Raw genomic sequence first — 23,192 nt, forward strand, 5'->3', positions numbered from 1 at the left:
AGAAGCGGACAATGGCATAACTGGGTTCAGCGCACCTTCCCCTGTGTAGCTGTGGTAGTTTTGTGCAGCTCAGGCCGGTAAAAAGTGCTCCAAAGTCCCGGAGATTAGTCAGGAGTAACGGAGCTGTGGAGGGAGGTGTGCTGCCCTGATCACATCCGGCCGGAAGTCGCCGGTTTTTTATTTAAAATTTAGCGTGGAGTTCCCCCTCAAGATTCATACCAAACACAGTGCCTGGTATTGGCGGGGATCCAAGTCAGATCCCCGTTCATTGAAAGTCCGACGTATATGGGCTTCTAGTCGCAGGGCAAAGTCGGATCCAAAGTAGGACAGCTGTCGTGTCGTACCAGTGTGAACCCAGCCTTAGGCTGAATTCACACCGACTTGCAGTAAAATTCAGGGAAAATAGATGTACATTTAGCCCAGGTTCACACCGATGCGGGTTTGAAATCGAGCGAGTTCCCGTGCTTTTTCCTGGTGTGAACCGGCTCTCGTATATGTTTTGTAACATCTTTGTAGAAAAAAAAAATTAAATGTACGCGTATTAACAAAATATATCTAAAGCCAAAACATTTTGTTTAAAGCCGAACTACAGCTTTGATGAAAAATGTCCCAAAAGAAAAGTGAATCAGTGTACACCATAAATTCTCCAAGTACTCCACCGCCTGTATGTGCAATAAAAACTCTTACCGGAGTTGGTGGACTCTTGAAGCTCCGTTCACACATGCTGCGGCCGCGGCTCACAGCATGGGGTCCGGTGCGTCCCTGTTTACCGATTCAGGTGTGAATCAGGTCCGAATTTTTCGCCTAAATTCGCAGCTTTATCGGAGCCAAAGACTCACAGGATCCTTTTTAAGTGCGGACTGTGGACGCCCCGGAGATGTGTGAACCGGTCACAGTCTCCTGTCATGCAAACTGGATGCAGGAAAAACCTTCGCATAAGTGTGAACCCAGCCTTAAAGCGTAACTCCACTTTTGTTGAGATAAAAAACATTCCCCTCCGGGTGATCTATGTACATTGCGAGGATTTTAACAACCTTTGTTGCAGATTCCTACCTTTTGTTATTCTGAAGAAAGCCCTGTGTGTTTGTCTGTGCCTCTGTACTGAGTACTGAGTGAGTCTAATGGGAGGGGTTTCATAATTAACTGTCAGGTGTGTAGCTGCAGGGCGATAATGAGGATATCTACTGGGCCTGCATCCCTTTAGACGTGTTCCTATTGAAAGTATCTCTTCAAAAATGACATTTTTGTTGCAGGGGATGCCTGAAATCTGACTTGTATCTTAGGCACAATTCTGGGAAAATTGGCGAGCCAATCACACAAGCAGGAAATGATGTTTCTGGGGAGTGGTCAGTACATTCTGTGTACAGGACAACTCCAGGTAGCCATATTGCAATGCATTCTCAGAAAATTACAGTGGCTGCAGATTGAAAAGGAAATGTCATTTTTAATAACATTCAATTACAATATGATTAGTGTCACAATTATATGTGCTATATTATTTTTCTTTTTCAATAGTGTTTATTGAAATTAGCAGATAGAAAAATACAGTATACATTTCATAAGTTTTAGGAAATAGAAACATATCTCGGCCAACGTGGCCTGCGGGAATTATACAAATAGGTGATATCATCTCCACTATCTCTGCATGAGGTGGACAAGGCTGTCCGGTTACTCTCTTCCAATTCTGACCACTTCCACTCACATACAGATTTACGTAAAATATAGTGTCATACATTTGGAGATGTAGCTGTCCATCTATATATATTCGTTGTTCCTAGAATAATCTCCACATCACTTATTGGAGAGAAGGTAAAGGGCCAGGGTCCCACCCAGCCACCCCCTTTGGGATCTCACTGTGGATGGAAGGACCCCAAATGTACCCCTCACCGCCTTAAAACTAATAAACCTTATGCCATACCTTGGACTTTCTCATAAAGTACTAGGATAACAACATTAAACAATAGACAGGAAATCCTGCAATGAAAAGGAAAGGAAAAGAGAGAAGATAAGAGAGAGATAGAAGGGGGAGGGTGTGTGTGGGGGGGGGGTTGAGTGTACCCCTGTAGATCTTCATTAGGATCTATTAACTACTCATTATCCCGTAGACATATAGGTCAGCCACGGTTCCCAAATCTTGTGGAAAGCTGGCTGTTTGTCCAATAGGATCACTGAGAGGCGTTCATTAATCATGATCCACGTTAGCTTCGCTTTCACTAAGTCGAAGGGGATCAAGGGCTTTCTCCAAGACCTAGCAACCGCAATCCCAGATGCTGTAAAAATGAAAGAAATGAGTTTCTTTGTGTGCCCAGGTAACTCCTTCCACTTGGCCCCCCAATAACGCCTGTTGTAGAGATTTGGTTAGATTTACTATATTTTTTCTTTATTTGCTATTTTTTTTCCCCACGAAAGTGGAGTTGCCCTTTAATCATAAAAAGATTAATACAAGGCATGTGATTTTTAATGGTCCCTGTTAGCACCCCCATATCCTCATACGCGCCTCATCAGCAAACAGCAATATATCATTTATATGGATTGTTCTGCCAGCAGCTTATACGCTTTTCAGCACAATTTCACCTTTAAATTTATTTAAACTACAGCTTTACCTTTGGTCTTGCTCAGTTGTACAGAAAGTTCTTAGGCCTCTTTCAGATGGGTATTTTATGGTTCAGCTGCCCACCCGAACCATAAAATAACAGCCAGACCGGGCTGTACACATGCCGTGGCCACAATGTCTCCAGCCATGGCATTTTTAACTCAGGGCGTCGATTTTGACAGGTGTCAAAATGGGAAATTTCTTTCATCTTTCCTCTTATTTCCTGTTATTTCTCTGGGACAGGAAGTGAAGGGGAGGTGAAGGCGAAACACATAGCAAAAAAAAAAAAAAAAAATCCTATCTCAGCTCTGCAAGTGCTGTAGTTTTGGAAAAAAAGTCTGTTTTTTTTCTGTGTTTTAGTGCACTGGAAGGCCACTGGCTGGCAAGAGGTATTAATGGCTGATATTTCTATCTCCTCCAAAACAAAAGGTCAAAAATGCAATGAAAATGAGGATCAATGCATGTCAATAACTCATATCAACGCACAAAGTAAATGCACGTTGACACATGACAATGCACCTTCCTAAGGCTGGATTCACCTCTATGCATTTTTAGTGCCTTTTGCATTTTGCAGATTTGCACTACAGAACGTGTTCCATGGGAAACCATGTTAAATGGACTGTAGTGCAAATCTGCAAAATGCAAAAAGCACTAAAAATGCATAGAAGTGAATCCAGCCTAACACTACAAAAAAATGCACCTTCATGCGCATACATAAATGGGCCCTCAGTAAAAATACTGTAAAGAGGGGGTAGCAGAAGGGTCGTCACATAAATACATTACTGCTCCATCGTTGTCCAATCACAAGCTGGGGTGGGTCTAGGACCAGCCTACATTACCTACGAATGTAATAAATATATTAAAAACTTATTTCTGTCTGTCCGTATCCCAATGTCCTGGTGACCACTGTGACTGGGACAGAAAGTGATGGGGAATTCCAACTTTTTTCAGTTGTCATCAGAACAGGAATAGAGGAGGGATCTTCCAATAAGGACACCTGTTTTGGTGACCGCTGTCTAAAGGGGAATTTCCCCTTACTCTGAAGAGATTTGATTTTACTTCCTGTTGTTTCTCCAGGACAGGAAGTGAAATCTTCCCAGCAGGACACAGACTGCAGTACAAATAAAAACCCAAAGGCCTTTTACCAGTATCAAATGTAATGAATGTACAAGGAATAGTTTTAATTGCAAGAATAGAATCATTTATATTCCTTTGTCATTAGAATGGGAGTTTGCAAAAGAACACACATATGTCAAGTTAGGGATTTATGTTGTTTTATTGTCATTTTTATTATATAAAATAATCTATTAGTAAATAAAATATTTTTCTTGACATACAGTGTTTTACTTGATTGTAGGTGGAGGGAATTGTATGTTCTCTACCTTCTCACATATGCTTGAGTCTTTATATTGTCATATGTGTGTGGTTTAAACATTTCTGGTTCTCCAGGAACTTTCAACAACAGAGCTTGCTCTGGTTTATTTTCCACCGTTGATTCTCTTAATTTCCTGTTTATTCTCTTAATTGTAGATCTCACTCTGCACTATTTTTCCATCTACTGACTTCATTCCTTCCTCATTTTCCGACGTTAAATACATATCTGCTCTGTTATGGCAAACTCTTTCAACCTACTATGATTTTTCATTCTTAGGCATTAGGCTTTATGATTTGTGCCTCAATATTCTCTCCATCATTGTCCCCTGACCCCTGGACCAATGCCCCTCTACTGTCTTCTATCTTACTAATGTTTGGGATCTCATCTTCATCTCCTTCTTCACCAAACTGTGGTATTAGTTTCACATTGGCTGCTTCTTCATCCTTGGTGTCCCCATCATCTCTTTCAAATTGGTTTGTTTTGTCTGTCTCAGGCAATGTGTTTTGTGCTTCAATCTTCCCACCATCATTGTCCCCTGACCCCAGAACCAGTGTCCTTCTATTGTCTTCTATTTTATGAATCCCTGGGTTTTTATCTTCACCCCCTTCTTCACCCAACTGTGGTGATAGTTTCACATTGGCTGCTTCTTCATACTTGGTCTTTCCATCATCTCTGTCAACTTGGTCTGTTTTGTCTTTCTCAGGCAATGTGTTTTGTCCCCCAATATTCCCTCCATCACTGTCCCCTGACCCCAGAACCAATGTTCCTCTGTTGTCTTCTATTTTATTAATCCCTGGGTCCTCATCCTCATCTCCTTCTTTACCTAAATGTGGTGATAGTTTCACATTGGCTGCTTCTTCATCCTTGGTTTCCCCATCATCTCTTTCAAATTGGTTTGTTTTGTCTATCTCAGGCAATGTGTTTTGTGCTCCAGTATTCCCCCCATCATTGTCAACTGACCCCACAACCAATGTTCCTCTTTTGTCTTCTACATTATTAGTCCCTGGGTTTTTATCTTCACCTCCTTCTTCACCAAACTGTGGTGATAGTTTCACAATGGCTGCTCCTTCATCCTTGGTCTTCCCATCTCTGTCAACTTGTTCTGTTTTGTCTGTCTCAAGCAGTGTATTTTGTGCCCCAATATTCCCTCCATCATTGTCCCCTGACTCCAGAACCAATGTTCCTCTACTGTCTTCTATTTTACTAATCCCTAGGTTCTCATCATCTCCTACTTCACCAAGCTGTGGTGATAGCTTCACATTGGCTGCTTCTTCAACCTCGGTTTTATCATTATCTCTTTCAACCTGGTCTGTTTTGTCTGTCTGAGGCAATGTGTTTTGGGTCCCAATATTCCCTCCATCATTGTCCCCTGACCACACAGTTGATGTCTCTCTTTGGTCTTCTATCATAATAATCTTTGCCTTCTCAGCATCATCCCCCCCTCCACTGAACAGTGGAACAAGCTTCACTTTGGATGCATCTTCATGTTCACTATTGCCATTGTATATATTTTTTTCCTCTGTTTGGTTCCCTGCATTAGCTATATGTTTCCCATCATGCTCTCGGCCCCCACCGTGGTTGTATGATTCACTGTCTTTTGCATCATTATCTTCTTTTACACTACCTTCTTCAGCCCCTTCTAATCGATCATTTTCTGAAGTCTGGCCCTCCGCTAATTTTATGACATGTTTGCCCTTTGTAAAATTCCTTGAGTCATCTTCATTTTCTGTATGGTTATCATCTTCTTTGGCCTGTCTATTTTCTGGCATTTCGATGCTGACCAAGGCTTTTTTATCTGCCGATCCCATGGCATCTTCTGAAATACTTTCACACTTGCTGCCATTGCCCTCTGTTTCTAGTTTGGCTTCCGTTTTACTCTCATCCATACTGTTATCAGTTCTCACATCAGCACTTACATTCAGCTCTTTAGGTTCTGTTTTGTGTCTTTTTTGCCTTTCAGGATCTTTTAATAAACGCTCTGATTTTGTGAAACCTTGTGATCTACCTTTATATTCTTGTGACATGTTTACAGTTGCCATGTCTGCAGCCGTTGTTTTTTCAGTCTTAGTGCCTTCTGTTTTCACACTGATTTGGTCTTCATTTGATCTGTCTTCATTTCTTGCCTCTCCTCTAAACCAGAAGATGCCACCTATGTATCTGAAAGGCCAAAATGATGTGAAAAAATACAGAAAAGAGCTAAAAAATCTGAACAGAATATGCGTTGATACATAATGCACAGTTCTCCTAACTAAGCCACGTTCTCTCTTATTCTCTGGCTCACTTCTTGCAACTTCACGGTCTTCTACATAGTAACCCTCTGAGCGGTCATTCATTGAGGGTATCATCGGTATATTTAACTCTTCTAAAGTGTCAACTTCACCATCTTGTTCCCAATTTTCTGGAGGAGGATTAAACTTCTGGAGTTTCTCCACAGGCCCCCAGATAAACCTATTTTGCGGTTTGTAGTGCACCCAAGCAAAGTGCACCAGGCTTCGGCGTTGTTTCTTGTCCTTCACGGTGAACATAAAATAGTCCAAAGCACTTTGTTTCACACTTTGTAGTTGGCCATTACACAGGGTCTCCCTCAGGAAAAACCTCACCAGTGGTGCCTGGAATCTTTCGTAGCCCATCTCCCCCAAACACTTTAATATTCTTGTGATCCGCAAGTTGTTGTGTGTGTTACTGTGGGGAACAAAACATGCATCTATTAGCAACACAGGTATTGCTTGGAATCAATTCAGGATCACAGCCTATATTTAAATGATATCCTTTTCTGTGCAGCCAGTCTGTGGTTCTATCAGTGATACCCATGATCCATATCGGAAAACTTTTTTTAGTAACTTTTTTTTGTTTCCCAGTGTTGTAACCCTGTCTAATAACACACACTTAACCTAATACAGTGATAATACTAATTCTAACAAAACACTATTCCTACCATCCCAGAGCCTGAAATGTGGAACTGTCAGAGCCAGTGTGTATGAATGAGAGAAGATCACCTAAATATTCCCTGTGCATTGCTGATCCAGAATGTGGAGTGCAGAGCATGTGTCTGGGTCAGGCTGACATTAGCGAGGCATGACCACACTGGTGGATCTAGGTAGTTAGAAGGTACAAATAGGAATGAGCGGTCTGTGCAAAGTGAATCTTCCTGTGTGAATCTTGAGATACAGTTGTGACATGATCCTCCAACATGGAGAATAGAGGGCCATGCAGCAATCGTCAGCCTTGACCAGGGGCGTTTCTACAGGGGTCGTAATTGCGACCCACCCCGATGCTCCAGGGGGCCCGTACAACTTCCTTGTACACCTGGATAGGAGGGGTGGTGGGGGTGGCGGCATATAGAGGATCCGATGCCCTCGATTTTCCTCCTGCAGCCGCTGAAAGTCTGCTTCTCCTGCTCTCCCTCCCGCAGGCAGGTTGCAGGAGGAAAATGGAGGGGATCAGTTCTTCTATATGTTGCCCTGCCCCCCCCCCCCCCTTCTCCCACTGGCTGCTACGAGGGATGTGTCAGGATGGAGAGCATGGGAAGTGGCTAGTAAACATGTCATTTACCGGCCCCTTTCTTTTTCTGAATGGACAGAGTCAGTGATTTGTACCAATCACTGACTCTGTTCATTCATAATAAAAGCTTACTGTTTACTGTGTTTACTATGCTTCAGTTTGTGAATGATCGGGAAGCTCTGTATAGAGCTTATCCTGTCCATTCATTCTGTGCTGCTGAGGCTGCAGAGATGTAGATTGTGTCCTCAATCTCCTTTCTGTCTCAAAGGTGGAACATCAGAGGTCTGTTTAGACCCCCTGATATTTCACCAAAGCCGCCCAGCGGGGCTCCTAAGAGATTGTAAAAAATAATACAAAATAAAATAGTAAAAAGTGGGGGGCCCACTGCAGAACATGTGAAAGGGTCCTGCTGCAGGACTGTAATATAGGGTCCCATGACGGGAGTAATAGGCCCTGGAATCAGTGGGAAGGGCCCCCGGTCAGGGGGGGCCCTTCATGGATTCTTGCACTGGGACCCTGAAGGTTCTAGTTACGCCTCTGGTTTTGGCGCTAAGTTAAACACTGCAGTGAGGGGTGATGGAAAGTAATTTGGGAGGATTAGTTGATAATCTAAAATTCTGTGCCAACAGAACTGCATTAGCTAACTAAAGTGAACCTGTCGCATGTATAACATGAACAAACTAGCCAGTCTTGGCTACCCTGATTTCACCCTGAAACCCATGGCCCCTTTTCAGGAAGTGAAAAACCGTTTGAGGGCTATGATGGTCAATGAACAAATGTCTAGTATTCTTAAAGGCACACATGCTAAGTTCCTTAAAGTCTGGGAGCCATGGTTGACGTACGTCTTCCCTAAACTCCCTCTGACTAGTGTGGGTCAGTGCTGACTGGTATCCTGGGTGATCCCGGGTACCCTTCTCCTCCATCTCTACCTTCCCCTTTTGACTTTTCTTACCATTTTCTTCTCTCTCTTTCAGGGGCTTTTAGCCCTCTTTAGTTATTGATGGATGCCCAAGACTAATTCAAGGCTGAGTTACTAGATATTTGTCCTGGTTACTCTTGCACTCTATGGGGTTTTCCCCAAATATACAAATGTTGCATTCAGGTTTTCTGTGATTGTTCAATTAGGAGGCTTCCCTCCTCTGTTTATGTTGTACGTTCCATGTTTTCTACGTGCCACTTCTAGCCCCTGCGTGGGCAACCTAAGTGCCTCCAACATTATTCTATTTTTCAATGCTATATCTGCAATAACAATTATTGAACCAGAAAAAATACCATTCCCTAGTGAGATCTAGATGCCCTAGTGCAGGGGTCTCCAAACTTTTTAAATAAAAAGGACAGTTTAATTTTATAAAGTTTAGGCTTTAGGAGGGCCAAACTGGCCAGTGGCAATAGAAAATGTTCTAGCATCAGTGGGAGTAGACAATGTTCCAGGTTTGGTTGCCAGTGGGAGTAAAAAGCATTATATACAGTACCTTGAAAAAGTATTCATACCCCTTGAAATGTTCCACATTTTGTCATGTTACAAGCAAAAACCTAAATGTATTTTATTGGGATTTTATGCGATAGACCAACACAAAGTGGCACATAATTGTGAAGTGGAAGGAAAATGATAAATGGTTTTCCAAATTTTTTACAAATAAATATGTGAAAAGTGTGGTGTGCATTTGTATTTAGCCCCCTTTACTCTGATACCCCTAACTAAAATCTAGTGGAACCAATTGCTTTCAGAAGTCACCTATTAAACCTAGTTTTGAGTCCACCTGTGTGTGGTTTAATCTCAGTGTAAATACAGCTGTTCTATGAAGCCCTAAGGGGTTTGTTAGAGAACCTTAGTGAACAAACAGCATCATGAAGGCCAAAGAACACACCGGACAGGTCAGGGATAAGGTTGCAGAGAAGTTTAAAGCAGGCTTGGATTATAAAAAAATATCCCAAGCTTTGAACATCTCACGGAGCACTGTTCAATCCATCATCCAAAAATGTAAAGAGTATGGCACAACTGCAAACCTACCAAGACATGGCCGTCCACCTAAACTGACAGGCCGGGCAAGGAGAGCACAAATCAGGGAAGCAGCCAAGAGGCCCATGGTAACTCTGGAGGAGCTGCAGAGATCCACAGCTCAGGTAGGAGAATCTGTCCACAGGACAACTATTAGTCGTGCTCTCCACAAATCTGACCTTTATGGAAGAGTGACAAGAAGAAAGACATTGTTGAAAGAAAGCCATAAGAATTCCTGTTTGCAAAAAGCCATGTGGGGGACACAGCAAACATGTGGAAGAAGGTGCTCTGGTCAGATGAGACCAACATTTAACTTTTTGGCCTAAAAGCAAAATGCTATGTGTGGCAGAAAACTGACACTGCACATCACCCTGAACACACCATCCCCACCGTGAAACATGGTGGTGGCAGCATCATAATGTGGGGATGCTTTTCTTCAGCAGGGACAGGAAAGCTGGTCAGAGTTGATGAGAAGATGGATGGAGCCAAAAACAGGACAATCTTAGAAGAAAACCTGTTAGAGTCTGCAAAGGACTTGAGACTGGGGCGGAAGTTCACCTTCCAGCAGGACAACGACCCTAAACATATAGCCAGAGCTACAATTGATGGTTTAGATCCAAGCATATTCATGTGTTAGAATGGCCCAGTCAAAGTCCAGCGCTAAATCTGAGAATCTGGGGTAAGACTTAAAAATTGCTGTCCCCAGATGCTCTCCATCCAATCTGAAAGAGCTTAACCACTTCAGCCCCGGAAGGATTTACCCCCTTCCTGACCAGAGCACTTTTTACAATTTGGCACTGCGTCGCTTTAACTGCTAATTGCGCGGTCATGCAATGCTGTACCCAAACGAAATTTGCGTCCTTTTCTTCCCACAAATAGAGCTTTCTTTTGATGGTATTTGATCACCTCTGCCGTTTTTATTTTTTGCGCTATACACGGAAAAAGACCGAAAATTTTGAAAAAAATTGATATTTTCTACTTTTTGTTCTAAAAAAAATCCAACAAACTCAATTTTAGTCATACATTTAGGCCAAAATGTATTCGGCCACATGTCTTTGGTAAAAAAAATGTCAATAAGTGTATATTTATTGGTTTGCGCAAAAGTTATTGCGCCTACAAACTAGGGTACATTTTCTGGAATTTACACAGCCTTTAATTTATGACTGCCTATGTCGTTTCTTGAGGTGCTAAAATGACAGGGCAGTACAAAACCCCCACAAATGACCCCATTTTGGAAAGTAGACACCCCAAGGAAATTGCTGAGAGGCATGTTGAGCCCATTGAATATTAATTTTTTTTGTCATTGAATAATGACAAAAAAAAAAAAAAATTACAAAAAGTTGTCACTAAATGATATATTGCTCACACAGGCCATGGGCATATGTGGAATTGCACCCCAAAATACATTTAGCTGCTTCTCCTGAGTATGGGGATACCACATGTGTGGGACTTTTTAGGAGCCTAGCCGCGTACGGGGCCCCGAAAACCAATCACTGCCTTCAGGATTTCTAAGGGCGTACATTTTTGATTTTACTCCTCACTACCTATCACAGTTTTGAATGCCATAAAATGCCCAGATGGCATAACCCCCCCCCAAATGACCCCATTTTGGAAAGTAGACACCCCAAGCTATTTGCTTTGAGGCATGTTGAGTCCATGGAATATTTTATATTTTGACGCAAGTTGCGGGAAAGTGACAAATTTTTTTTTTTTTTTTTTTTTTTTTGCACAAAGTTGTCACTTAATGATATATTGCTCACACAGGCCATGGGCATATGTGGAATTGCACCCCAAAATACATTTAGCTGCTTCTCCTGAGTATGGGGATACCACATGTGTGGGACTTTTTAGGAGCCTAGCCGCGTACGGGGCCCCGAAAACCAATCACCGCCTTCAGGATTTCTAAGGGCGTGAATTTTTGATTTCACTCTTCACTGCCTATCACAGTTTCGGAGGCCATGGAATGCCCAGGTGGCACAAACCCCCCCCAAATGACCCCATTTTGGAAAGTAGACACCCCAAGCTATTTGCTGAGAGGCATGGTGAGTATTTTGCAGCTCTCATTTGTTTTTGAAAATAAAGAAAGACAAGAAAAAAAATTTTTTTTTTCTTTTTTCAATTTTCAAAACTTTGTGACAAAAAGTGAGGTCTGCAAAATACTCACTATACCGCTCAGCAAATAGCTTGGGATGTCTACTTTCCAAAATGGGGTCATTTGGGGTTTTTTTTGCCACCTGGGCATTCCATGGCCTCCGAAACTGTGATAGGCAGTGAAGAGTGAAATCAAAAATTTACGCCCTTAGAAAGCCTGAAGGCGGTGCTTGGTTTTCGGGGTCCCGTACGCGGCTAGGCTCCCAAAAAGTCCCACACATGTGGTATCCCCGTACTCAGGAGAAGCAGCAGAATGTATTTTGGGGTGTAATTTCACATATTCCCATGGCATGTTTGAGCAATATATCATTTAGTGACAGCTTTGTGCAAAAAAAAAAAAAAAATTGTCTCTTTCCCGCAATTTGTGTCACAATATAAAATATTCCATGGACTCGACATGCCTCTCAGCAAATAGCTTGGGGTGTCTACTTTCCAAAATGGGGTCATTTGGGGGGGGGTTTGAACTGTCCTGGCATTTTATGCACAACATTTAGAAGCTTATGTCACACATAACCCACTCTTCTAACCACTTGAAGACAAAGCCCTTTCTGACACTTTTTGATTACATGAAAAAATTATTTTTTTTTGCAAGAAAATTACTTTGAACCCCCACACATTATATATTTTTTTAAAGCAAATGCCCTACAGATTAAAATGGTGGGTGTTTCATTTTTTTTTTCACACAGTATTTGCGCAGCGATTTTTCAAACGCATTTTTTGGGGAAAAAACACACTTTTTTAAATTTTAATGCACTAAAACACACTATATTGCCCAAATGTTTGATGAAATAAAAAAGATGATCTTAGGCCGAGTACATGGATACCAAACATGACATGCTTTAAAATTGCGCACAAGCGTGCAGTGGCGTAAAACTAAATACATTTTTAAAAGCCTTTAAAAGCCTTTACAGGTTACCACTTTAGATTTACAGAGGAGGTCTACTGCTAAAATTACTGACCTCGATCTGACCTTCGCGGTGATACCTCACATGCATGGTGCAATTGCTGTTTACATTTGACGCCAGACCGTCGCTTGCGTTCGCCTTAGCGCGAGAGCAGGGGGGACAGGGGTGCTTTTTTTTTTTTTTTTTTTTTTTGCTTTTTTATCTTATTTTTAAACTGTTCCTTTCATATATTTTTTTTTTAAATCATTTTTATTGTTATCTCAGGGAATGTAAATATCCCCTATCATAGCAATAGGTGGTGACAGGTACTCTTTTTTGAAAAAATTGGGGTCTATTAGACCCTAGATTTCTCCTCTGCCCTCAAAGCATCTGACCACACCAAGATCGGTGTGATAAAATGCTTTCCCAATTTCCCAATGGCGCTGTTTACATCCGGCAAATCTAAGTCATAAAATGCTCGTAGCTTCCGGTTTCTTAGGCCATAGAGATGTTTGGAGCCACTCTGGTCTCTGATCAGCTCTATGGTCAGCTGGCTGAATCACCGGCTGCATTTTCAGGTTCCCTGTTGAGACAGGAGAGCCAGAGAAAAACACGGAAGACGGTGGGGGCATTCCCTCCCACTGCTTGTAAAAGCAGTCTAATTAGCCGCTAGGATTGCTTTTACATGAAAGCCGACCGCTGGCTGAAAAGAATGATACCAAGATGATACCTAAACCTGCAGGCATCATTCTGGTATAACCACTCAAAGTCGTGAATGGCGTACCTGAAGACAAAAAAATGGTTAACAATAAAGCACAGTAAACGGTAAGGTATAAAAAATTGCAGACCTGAAAAACAAACATGATAAAACATAATAACAATAAAACATTGCAGAATAGAATACAGTAAAAAAGAGCAGAACAATAGAGAGAGAATAGAGAGAGAGAGAGAATAAAACGACAACTATTTTTTTTTTATTTTATATTTTTGTATGTGTTTTTTTGTTTTGTTTTTTTTTTTTTTACACTTTTTTTTGTAACTAACTTTTATAACTGTAACCGGTTCCAGGTTCGGGTCTCTCAAAATGCGATGGCATCTTGGGAGACCCTGTGAAAGTGTGCCTAGTCTGTGCAATGCTGTACCCTACGCTAATAATCAACTAGTGAATGGTAGCGTTCAAAACATTCACCAATGCAAAGACCAGGATTGTCAGGACAGGAGGGACAATAATAGGGGGTGTCACGCCTATATCCGCGCTTGCTGCAGACACAACATCTTTTTTGGGGGGGTTCGCTGGGTAGGGGTACTCGGGAGGACATAAAGAAAATGCCTCTCATGCAGCCGACTGCATTTGGTTGGGGATGTGAATGGGGGAAGTACGGGCGCTGCAGAAGTGGTGGGTTTCCAATTAGGATTGGCGAATGCAGCAGGAAGGGCACTATGGGCACGACGGGCCTGTGTTTGTCTTTTTGGTGGCAGCGGGACACTATTTGTGCTTGCCACCTCACCAGCTTGAACTGCACTTATGGGACTCGCCACGTCACCAAGTGTTACTGCAGTGCTGGTTTGACTACGACCGGGGTGTACTAGGCCGCTGGTGCTTGCCAGTTCACCAAAACGCTACCAAAAAAACTGTTAGCGATCGCAGGGATCAGGCCTGACTCTGCGTACGCTGCAGTTATGCGTTTAGTGTTTTGTAAGTGACAGTGATCGATCGATACTGCACTTGGGTGGGCTGGGCCGGGCTGGGCGGAGGGGCAAAACGCAGGTGCTAGCAGGTATCTGGGCTGATCCCGCTAACACTGCGTTTTTGGGAACCCTAAACTGCTGGGGACGCTAGTATAGATCTGATCAGATCAGGTATTGATCTGATCAGATACTATACCACTAAGGGAGGTGTACGGTGCGTGCGTGGGTGTTAGCGGTACTGGCGCTAACCTGACGCTGCCTGGGGCTGGTGCTTGCCAGTTCACCAAAACGCTACCAAAAAAACTGTTAGCGATCGCAGGGATCAGGCCTGACTCTGTGAACGCTGCAGTTATGTGTTTAGTGTTTTGTAAGTGACAGTGATCGATCGATACTGCACTTGGGTGGGCTGGGCTGGGCCGGGCGGAGGGGCAAAACGCAGGTGCTAGCAGGTATCTGGGCTGATCCCGCTAACACTGCGTTTTTGGGAACCCTAAACTGCTGGGGACGCTAGTATAGATCTGATCGGATCAGATATTGATCAGATCAGATACTATACCACTAAGGAAGGTGTACGGTGCGTGCGTGGGTTTTAGCGGTACTGGCGCTAATCTGACGCTGCCTGGGGCGACGCATATCACCGCCGGGCGATCAGGGGGCTAAACCTTTATTCGGTAATAAACGGCGGGTGCCCTGACACTATGAAAAATAAACCAACTAACCAGCGTCACCCGTAACGGTTATACGGTAATCAGTGGTGAAAGGGTTAACTAGGGGGCAATCAAGGGGTTAAAACATTTATTCGGTAGTATATGGGGGTCCCTGTCGCTATAAAATGCTGACGGCGAACCTAAATATTTACGTTCCTAACTAGCGTCACCAGTGACACTAATACAGCGATCAGAAAAATGATCGCTTAGTGACACTGGTGACAGGGGGTGTTAGGGGGTTAGGGGGGTACCCTAGACCTAAAGGGGGGTAATACTCACTGTCCTACCACACTAACTGTCACTAACTGACACCATGCAGTAATCAGAAAAAAAAAAAAAAATACTGCTTGGTGTCAGTGTTACAGGGAGGAGGGAGGGGTGATCGGGGGGCGATCGGGGGGGGATCGGGGGTGTTTTGTGTGCCTGGCATGTTCTACTGTGTGTGTGTGTGTTGGTGCACTTACATGTCTTCTCTCCTCGGCGCTAGAACGGAAACTGCCGAGCCGAGGAGAGATGACATCACATCCTCTGCCTGTGTGTACTATACACAGGCAGGGGATGTTCCTCATTGGCTGGGAGCGATCGCGAGGGGGGGGCCACGATCGGATGGTCTCCCCCTCGTCTCTCATCGCTCCTAGCCAAATGCCGACCGCCGCTGGCACCGGGGGGGGTCCGATCGGACCCCCCGCCCGCGGGAAGGCAATCACGTATGGGTACGTGATTTTGCCTGCCCGTGCCATTCTGCTCACGTATATATGCGTGAGGCAGTCGGCAAGTGGTTAAAGCGGAACTTCAGTCAATTTTTCATCTTTCCATCTATTAAATCTTCTGCCCTTGTTGTTGTTTTAACTTTGGATAGTAAAACATTTTTTTTTCTGCCAGTAAATACCTTATACAACCCACTTCCTATTTCTTGTCTGGTCATTAGCCTAGGCTTATGACATTATGCACAGCTCTTTATCTCACTTTCGTGAGAGTTTGCCAGGAAGGGAGGGGGGATGAGTCATAAGAGGGCCAATGAGACCTGCAGGGTGTGCCTCTGTGTGTCTGTGTAAATCCAGGAAGTGAACAAGCAGCAGCTTCAGCTCCCTACAGTTAAAATGATTGCAGCCAGACTCAGTGGAGGGAGATTTCTACAGCATGTTTGGCAAGTACAGAAACACAGTATATATAAAATAATATGCAAAGTGCTTGGAGGGAAGCTTCAGAATAGCAAAGATGTTTTTATTACAAATTATGTGAGCAGACTGCAGTTCCTCTTCAAGCTATTTTGCACAGAAGAATGGGCAAAAATTTCCCTCTCTAGATGTGCAAAGCTGGTAGAGACATCCCCAAAAAGACTTGCAGCTGTAATTGCAGTGAAAGGCGGTTCTACAAAGTATTGACTCCGGGGGGCTGAATACAAATGTACCCCACACTTTTCACATATTTATTTGTAGAAAAATTTGAAAACCATTTATCATTTTCCTTCCACTTCACAATTATGTGCCACTTTGTGTTGGTCTATCACATAAAATATAATGCATTTACGTTTTTGGCTGTAACATGAGAAAATGTGGAAAATTTGAAGGGGTATGAATAATTTTTCAAGGTACTGTAAACCATGTGGTCAGTAGGGGGAGTAATAGTGTTCCATTGTTAGTTTCAGTGGGAGGAATAGTGCCCCATCTTTTGTAAAGTGAAAGGAATAGTGTCCCATCATTGGTATTAGTGGGAAGAATAGTGTCCCATTGTTGGTATCAGTGGAAGGAATAGTGTCCCATTGTTGGTTTCAGTGGCAGGAATATTGCCCCATCTTTGGTGAAGTGGAAGGAATAGTGCCCCACTGGTGATATCAGTGGGAGGGATATTGCCTTGTATCAGTGCGAGGTATAGTGCCCCGAGGGCCGGATAAAGGAACGCAAAGGGCCACATCTGGCCCACAGGATGCAGTTTGGAGACGACTGCCCTAGTGGAAGCTCATATTCAAAACTCTGTCACTTACTCGTTTAAGTTTTGAAATCTGTTCTTCCAATTTTCTTTTGCCCGGGCAACCTTCCCAGTGTCTGGGTCCAGTAATACAATCCCATAAAATCCCAGCATGAGTTTGTATGACTCAAGAAGCCTTTTCATGACCTCTTCATCACTCTTCATTAACTAAAAGAGATGTAGCGTTAATAAAATGCTCATCATCCTAGCAATTGGTTGCAAAGTCATTTTTTTGTGCATATGCCGGTACCTGAATCTCGCTCCAAGTGAGGGGAGTGGCACAATAGTTCACACCACGCTCCTGAAGTGGAAACAGCCTGGAATCAGATAAGAATATCACAAATTAAGTGTCAATTTTATATAAAGAAGAAATTACAGAGAAATAAACTGGGCTGTGCTTTGAGGGCCACAACATGCAAATAGGCATGCCAATGTCAAATAACAGAGCCCTGTAGTTGATTATTGAATGGGCTGTTACTCGTTTTATTGTGCACACTTAGGACCTGAGAGACGTGGGCGATATCAAGCAATAGGTCTATGGGAAACCTTTGGCTCCAAAATAGCCAGAGGAGCAAATATAAATCATTCGTAAGTGAATCTGTACAGTTAAAATATTTTACTTTATTAATCTTAATTATTATTAGTCATTTTAGACTATTAAAACTTTAAACTGATATTTCAATCAACAAAACTTAATTTCATCGCGGGTATTGTCTGTTATAAGCCTACTTAGCATCGGCGTAACAGCAGAAGACCTTCCCTTCACCCAGAAAACACATCCTAAAGAACGTGACACAAACTTACCACTGGATGAAGTTATGGTTATGCTCTAGCATGTCATAATCATTGTGCCAACATTTATGTATCTTGTCTATGTATTCTCCTGTGTTTGATAAAAAAGAATTGGTTACATTTTCTGACATATAAAGATGGAATACAGAGATCACATATGACTGTTGTCTACAGAACCACTGTGGTGAAGACCTCTGTTGGCTAGCCCTGCAGTAATATGGGACACTCTTATCAACTGCTCAAAACCAGACGGCTTGCACACGAAGACTACGGAGATTTCAAAGGAAAATCATAATGGAATGATTTTTGTGAATTCTGCCTTTGTGAATTCAGAGTCACTCTTCTCAGAGCTTACACAGGGCTAAGGACTGTATATTACAGTGTTTGTGTCAGGACCTGAATCTGAACCTGCAACCTCACCACTGCTGTGACTGGCAGTATCTCTTCCACCTGAGATGCGGGACAGCTCCCTGGACAATTCCTTGGACAAGCCTGTCTTGAACCTCGTTTCTGCTAAACGTTGAACTTTTTGCTCCTCCCATGAACTTCCTATTTAAGCCATGCCTTTGCACTTCCCGTTTGCCAGATTATTGTGTTCTGTACAGCCAATATCTTGGCCATCGCTCGTTACTGAGTGGTTGGCTTGTTCCTCGACTATGCTTCTGCTTGATCCCAACCTGCAACCACTTGTTACCAACCTTTTGGCTTGTTTACTGACTACGCTTCTGCTGGATCCCTACATGCTATATCTTCTACTGGACCCCGGCTTGTTCACCACTTGGTGGGGTGATCCAGAGGACAGTGACCTGGTATTAACATACAGCAAAAACCATCTCCACCATCAGGGGATCTGGTTTTTACCAGTTAGTGCTTAGACCTCGCACCTTGGGTGAGCCCACATCATCCACCAGGGTGACCTGCTTGTATACATATCCTGCTGGTCATCGGGAGCCTCTCTATGGCTATACCTACTGGTCTCCAAGCCTGACCCCTGACCGTGACAGCTAGGTCAATCACCATAGGCCATTGCCATCACATGAGAGGAAAGGGGGTAAATCACATGCTCCTCCCTACCCAAACATTCCCAGTTAGGTATGTACTGCAAGGGAAGGGGCATAAAAGTGATCCCGTTGCTCTGCCCCTCATAGGAGATACAGACTTGCATTACAGCTAAGCAGGAAGCTCAACCTGCATATGTAATGAGCAAATATGGCTGCTGCTAAATACTTGTATATTTACAGTCTATATTCAACAGAGACACTATTCCTAAAACATCAATAGCATTAAGGTTTTTTTTTTCTTATATTGATCACATTTTACATGTACATCCAGAAAATTGAACGAACTCCATTTAACCTGGGTTTTTTATTGTCTAAAAGAAAGTGATATTTGTATCATGTAAATCCTAGTGTGTTTAAAAAAACACATTTTTTACAGTTTTTTTATTATAAATACTTCCAGAAACAAATTTACCATCAACTGTACAAGGCCATCAACTGTACAAGGATCAAAGTGCTACGTGCAACCAATATGAATTCTATTTACCAGTTCTAGGTAGATCCTTACTGATTGCAGTTGACGTGGCTCCTTGCATGCAATGTTTTACTGAATAGGTATGTAGAAAACAGACAAAAGTCTGAGGCCCCTGTCACACAAATTTTTCCGATCGGGTCCGCCTGTCCGTTTTTCAAGCGAGGCAGTCCTGATCGGAACCTCCATTTATTCACTTCTATGGTGCGGCGAGTGTAAATGGGCATATGGCCTACATCTAATCCAACAAAAACAAATGGAAGGGGGATCTGTTCCCCTCTATCTGGCCAGATCAGATCAGATTGCAGTTGAGTGTAAACAGACAGCCGGCTCGTTTACATTCGCCTGCCCATAAAGAAGAGAGGGCTGTGTCCATGACGCCTGACGAAGGATTACACATGCTCCAAACGCGAGCGCTCAAGCCATGCCCCCAGTTCTCAAGCACCTGACGACTCCTGCCGACGTGCCTGCTGTGTGAACTTCCAGCCTCGGAGCCACGGATGCCACTGGAGCAACCGAGTACTGAACCCTCACTGCAGCCCAGCTTAGACCGAGGGATCATCCAGGACTGCCTAAAGAACCATTCATGCCTGAAAAATACTGCTCAAATGTGAGTTTAACTTTGAAGCAATTTAAAGCCTTTTAATTAATTTATTACACTTAGAGCGGCGCTGCTCTTCCTTCTTTTTCTGTGTCCATGTCCGCCCAGCATAAGCAAGCCGGAACAGACCTGTCACCTGCCTGTTCAGTGGGGATCAATGAACAGATCCCCTGCTGAGCAAGCGGATCGTAGCCGGAGTCTGCCCCGCGTGAAAGGGGCCTAATGAAGAGAGGTGATATTTTTCATACTGACCGTTGGGCTCGAATGGTATCTTGTTTTGGTAGAACAAAAGGTTTGGTTTGGGTGATGCGTCCTATGAAGAAGAAAAAAAAAAAACAAATTCATTTTTTTTGGTTTTTTTTAACCATACTAATTCCCGCACGCTCCGATGCATCTGAGCTGCCCTGTTACAACCACTATGGTTAAAAGTTGCTTTACAATGTGTTAGTGTGCAATCACTAGCAGGATGGTCACAAGAGAGGATTATGTTGAATGGGTTGGGAAAAGCTTTCTCAGCTCACTTCTGGGCTGTAGTGCTGTACAAAATGGGGTAAGCTTAGATACCTCCTTGCTGTTTTACGGCTACTGGTGTGGCTTGTTCAGGTTGTTATGCACTAGGAGCCTATATAGCGTAAGCCCTAATTTCACAGGGAAAGGGGAATTTATCCTATTTACTAATAATAGAGCCATTCATTTAGTTCCTCCTTTGTAAGATAAGTCCCAATTAGTGATGAGCTCAGGAATCTGAATATACATTTACTGTAATTTACCTCTTAGGAAAAATGTTTTTCTCCTTGCTTAGCTTTCTGATCCTTGTAATTTATCTGGAATACAAGGGGAGGTTTGACAGTTGCTGTGTGTCAGCTACCTGACCTCAGAAAATGGCTAGGTCAAGAATGTTTAGACTTTAGGTCACTTCTGACTCTCTGGTTTGACTTGTTAATAAAAATCCCTATACACCAATACACTGGATCTGGCTATGAGAATTATTTCAAAGGGCATATGATTACCAATTGATCATTGGCACTGAAATGACCTGACAAAGGGTCCCTTTGGTCTCCATCCATAATACATCATGACAGAAGAGTAATGCCGCGCACACACGAGCGGACTTTACGGCAGACTTTGCCCGACGGACGGGATTTGGTCAGACAATTCGATCGTGTGTGGGCTCCAGCGGACTTTGTTTGCTCAAAAGTTGGACGGACTTAGATTTGAAACATGTTTTAAATTAATCCGTCGAAATCGGGTCCGGTCGAAAAGTCGGCCGTCTGTATGCTAGTTCGACAGACAAAAAGCCACGCTAGGGCAGCTATTGGCTACTGGCTATGAACTTCCTTGTTTTAGTCCGGTCGTACGTCATCACGTACGAATTCGACGGACTTTGGTGGATTGTGTGTAGGCAAGTCCGTTCATTCAGAAAGTCCGTCGTAAAGTACGTTGAAAAGTCCGCCGGGCAAAGTCTGCGGTAAAGTCCGCTCGTGTGTACACGGCATAACTAGAACCTTTAGGGCCCTGGTGCAAGAAACTATGAAAAGCCTCTCTGACCACTGGGACCATTTCCATCAGTCCCGGGGCCCTTTCCATTGGTCTGGGGCCCTTCTCTCCAAGCCTAGGACCTTTTACTCCCATCGTGGGTGCCCTTTATAAGCCTTGGTTCACACAGCGACACATAAAGTCACTTGACTAACCAAAACACATTAATTTCAATGAGTGCCTTCTTAATCAATGCAACTCAAGCCTCAGCAACAAAAATAAAGGTTCCTGAACTACTTTTCTGTGACTTTGGTGCTGTGTTAAATCACAAAAGTCACAAGGAAAATGCATGCAAGTGGCAAGAAAATCGCAAGCATGTTGCAAGCAAGTCTCACAATTTTGGGGTCAGAGCAGTGTGAACCGAGCCTATGGTCCATAGCATCCCCACACGGTGGTGGAACGCCAGGGCCCATTCCCAAGCGCGACCTTTGTGACCCTGGTAGTTCTGCCACTGCATTATGCTGTATGCCACTGCAGCTTACACAGAGCAAAACATTAATTGCTTGTCGTGGATCATGGAAGCTGGATTTTCTTCCTTGTTCAGACCTATTTGATTGCAACCTACTGAGCTAGGAGTGGCCACAAAGAGAAACAAAAATCCAGATTTATCTACATGTATCCTGACACCATAAAACATAATGGGAACGAGTTACTAAAGGTAAATAGACTGTGCACTTTACAAGTACAGTTGCACTCTGCAAATGTAGTTGCTCCAGAGTTTAGTAAATGAGGTGAAGCTTAACTTTGCAAAGTATACCCAATCACATGCATGGAAAATAAAAAAAAACAGCATTTTTGTTTGCACATGGATTGGATGATGGAAGTCAGCAGAGCTTCCCCTCGTTTACTAAGCTCTGGAGTAACTGCACTTGCAAAGTGCAGTCTATTTGCCTTTAGTAAAGCAATCCCAATGTTTCTCTTGCATGCAGTCAAAAAAAAAAAACATTAAAGTTATGCAATATGAAACTTTTAGGCCCCCATTCAAATTTTTCAGATGCATTGCATTATTGCATTCATGTCAATCATGTGTTATAACAGCCAATTCATTCTGTGTCTTGGGGTGCACTAAAAATGCAATCTGTTTGCAAGGTGCAGTTAGATTTTAAGCTGCAGTTTAATTGTACAAGACTGGGAAAAGAATTACCGGATAGCCATGTCTGTATTTCTGCAAGTCTTGGGCTGCTCGTCTCTGTGACTTGTACTATGAGTGTTGGAAAAACGAAATCAGTACATTTCTTATGTGATTTATTTCAGTATAAAATAGATTATTGAAAGTAAACATGCAACCAGATAGGTAATTCAAGCGAAGGATATAATAAAAAAAAAAAAAATACGTAAGCAAATATCACCTTTAAATTCAGAGATCTATGCAGATGAATGGTTCTTCTTGGAAAATGTTGGCCGCACCCTCTTTTGCCTCTTATACCGCGTACACACGAGCGGACTTTACGGTAGACTTGGTCTGGCGTACCGGATTTGGTCGGACAATTCGATCGTGTGTGGGCTCCAGCGGACTTTGTTTTCTCAAAAGTTGGACAGACTTAGATTTAAAACATGTTTCAATACTATCCGACGGACTCGAGTCCGGTCGAAAAGTCCGCTCGTCTGTATGCTAGTTTGACGGACAAAAAGCCACGCTAGGGCAGCTAATGGCTACTGGCTATGAACTTCCTTGTTTTAGTCCGGTCGTACGTCATCATGTACGAATTCGACGGACTTTGGTTGATTGTGTGTAGGCAAGTCCTTTCATTAGGAAAGTCCGTCGTAAAGTCCGTCGAAAAGTCCGCCGGGCAAAGTCTGCCGTAAAGTCCGCTCGTGTGTACGCGGCATAAAGCTACTCTATTGGCCTTTTATTTGGTGGATGGA

At 43.1% G+C, this 23,192-nt stretch overlaps 1 protein-coding gene across 2 annotated transcripts in view; it reads right to left on the bottom strand.

Moving 5' to 3' along the window:
- Positions 1 to 3,850: 3,850 nt before the first annotated feature.
- Positions 3,851 to 23,192, bottom strand: part of LOC141114042 (uncharacterized) — a 34,748-nt gene continuing 15,406 nt past the window's right edge. For both annotated transcript variants that reach the window (XM_073607487.1, XM_073607488.1), the window contains exons 3-8: positions 22,471 to 22,527; positions 20,043 to 20,103; positions 17,672 to 17,750; positions 17,118 to 17,184; positions 16,884 to 17,035; positions 3,851 to 6,650 (exon numbers count right to left, since the gene is read on the bottom strand). In XM_073607487.1, the coding sequence (XP_073463588.1) occupies positions 4,241 to 6,650; positions 16,884 to 17,035; positions 17,118 to 17,184; positions 17,672 to 17,750; positions 20,043 to 20,103; positions 22,471 to 22,527 (2,826 nt within the window). In that variant the 3' untranslated portion in view covers positions 3,851 to 4,240. The remainder of the gene's footprint in view (positions 6,651 to 16,883; positions 17,036 to 17,117; positions 17,185 to 17,671; positions 17,751 to 20,042; positions 20,104 to 22,470; positions 22,528 to 23,192) is intronic.

Source organism: Aquarana catesbeiana, linkage group LG12 (genome assembly GCF_042186555.1).
Source record: "Aquarana catesbeiana isolate 2022-GZ linkage group LG12, ASM4218655v1, whole genome shotgun sequence".
NCBI classification, from domain to species: Eukaryota; Metazoa; Chordata; class Amphibia; order Anura; family Ranidae; genus Aquarana; species Aquarana catesbeiana.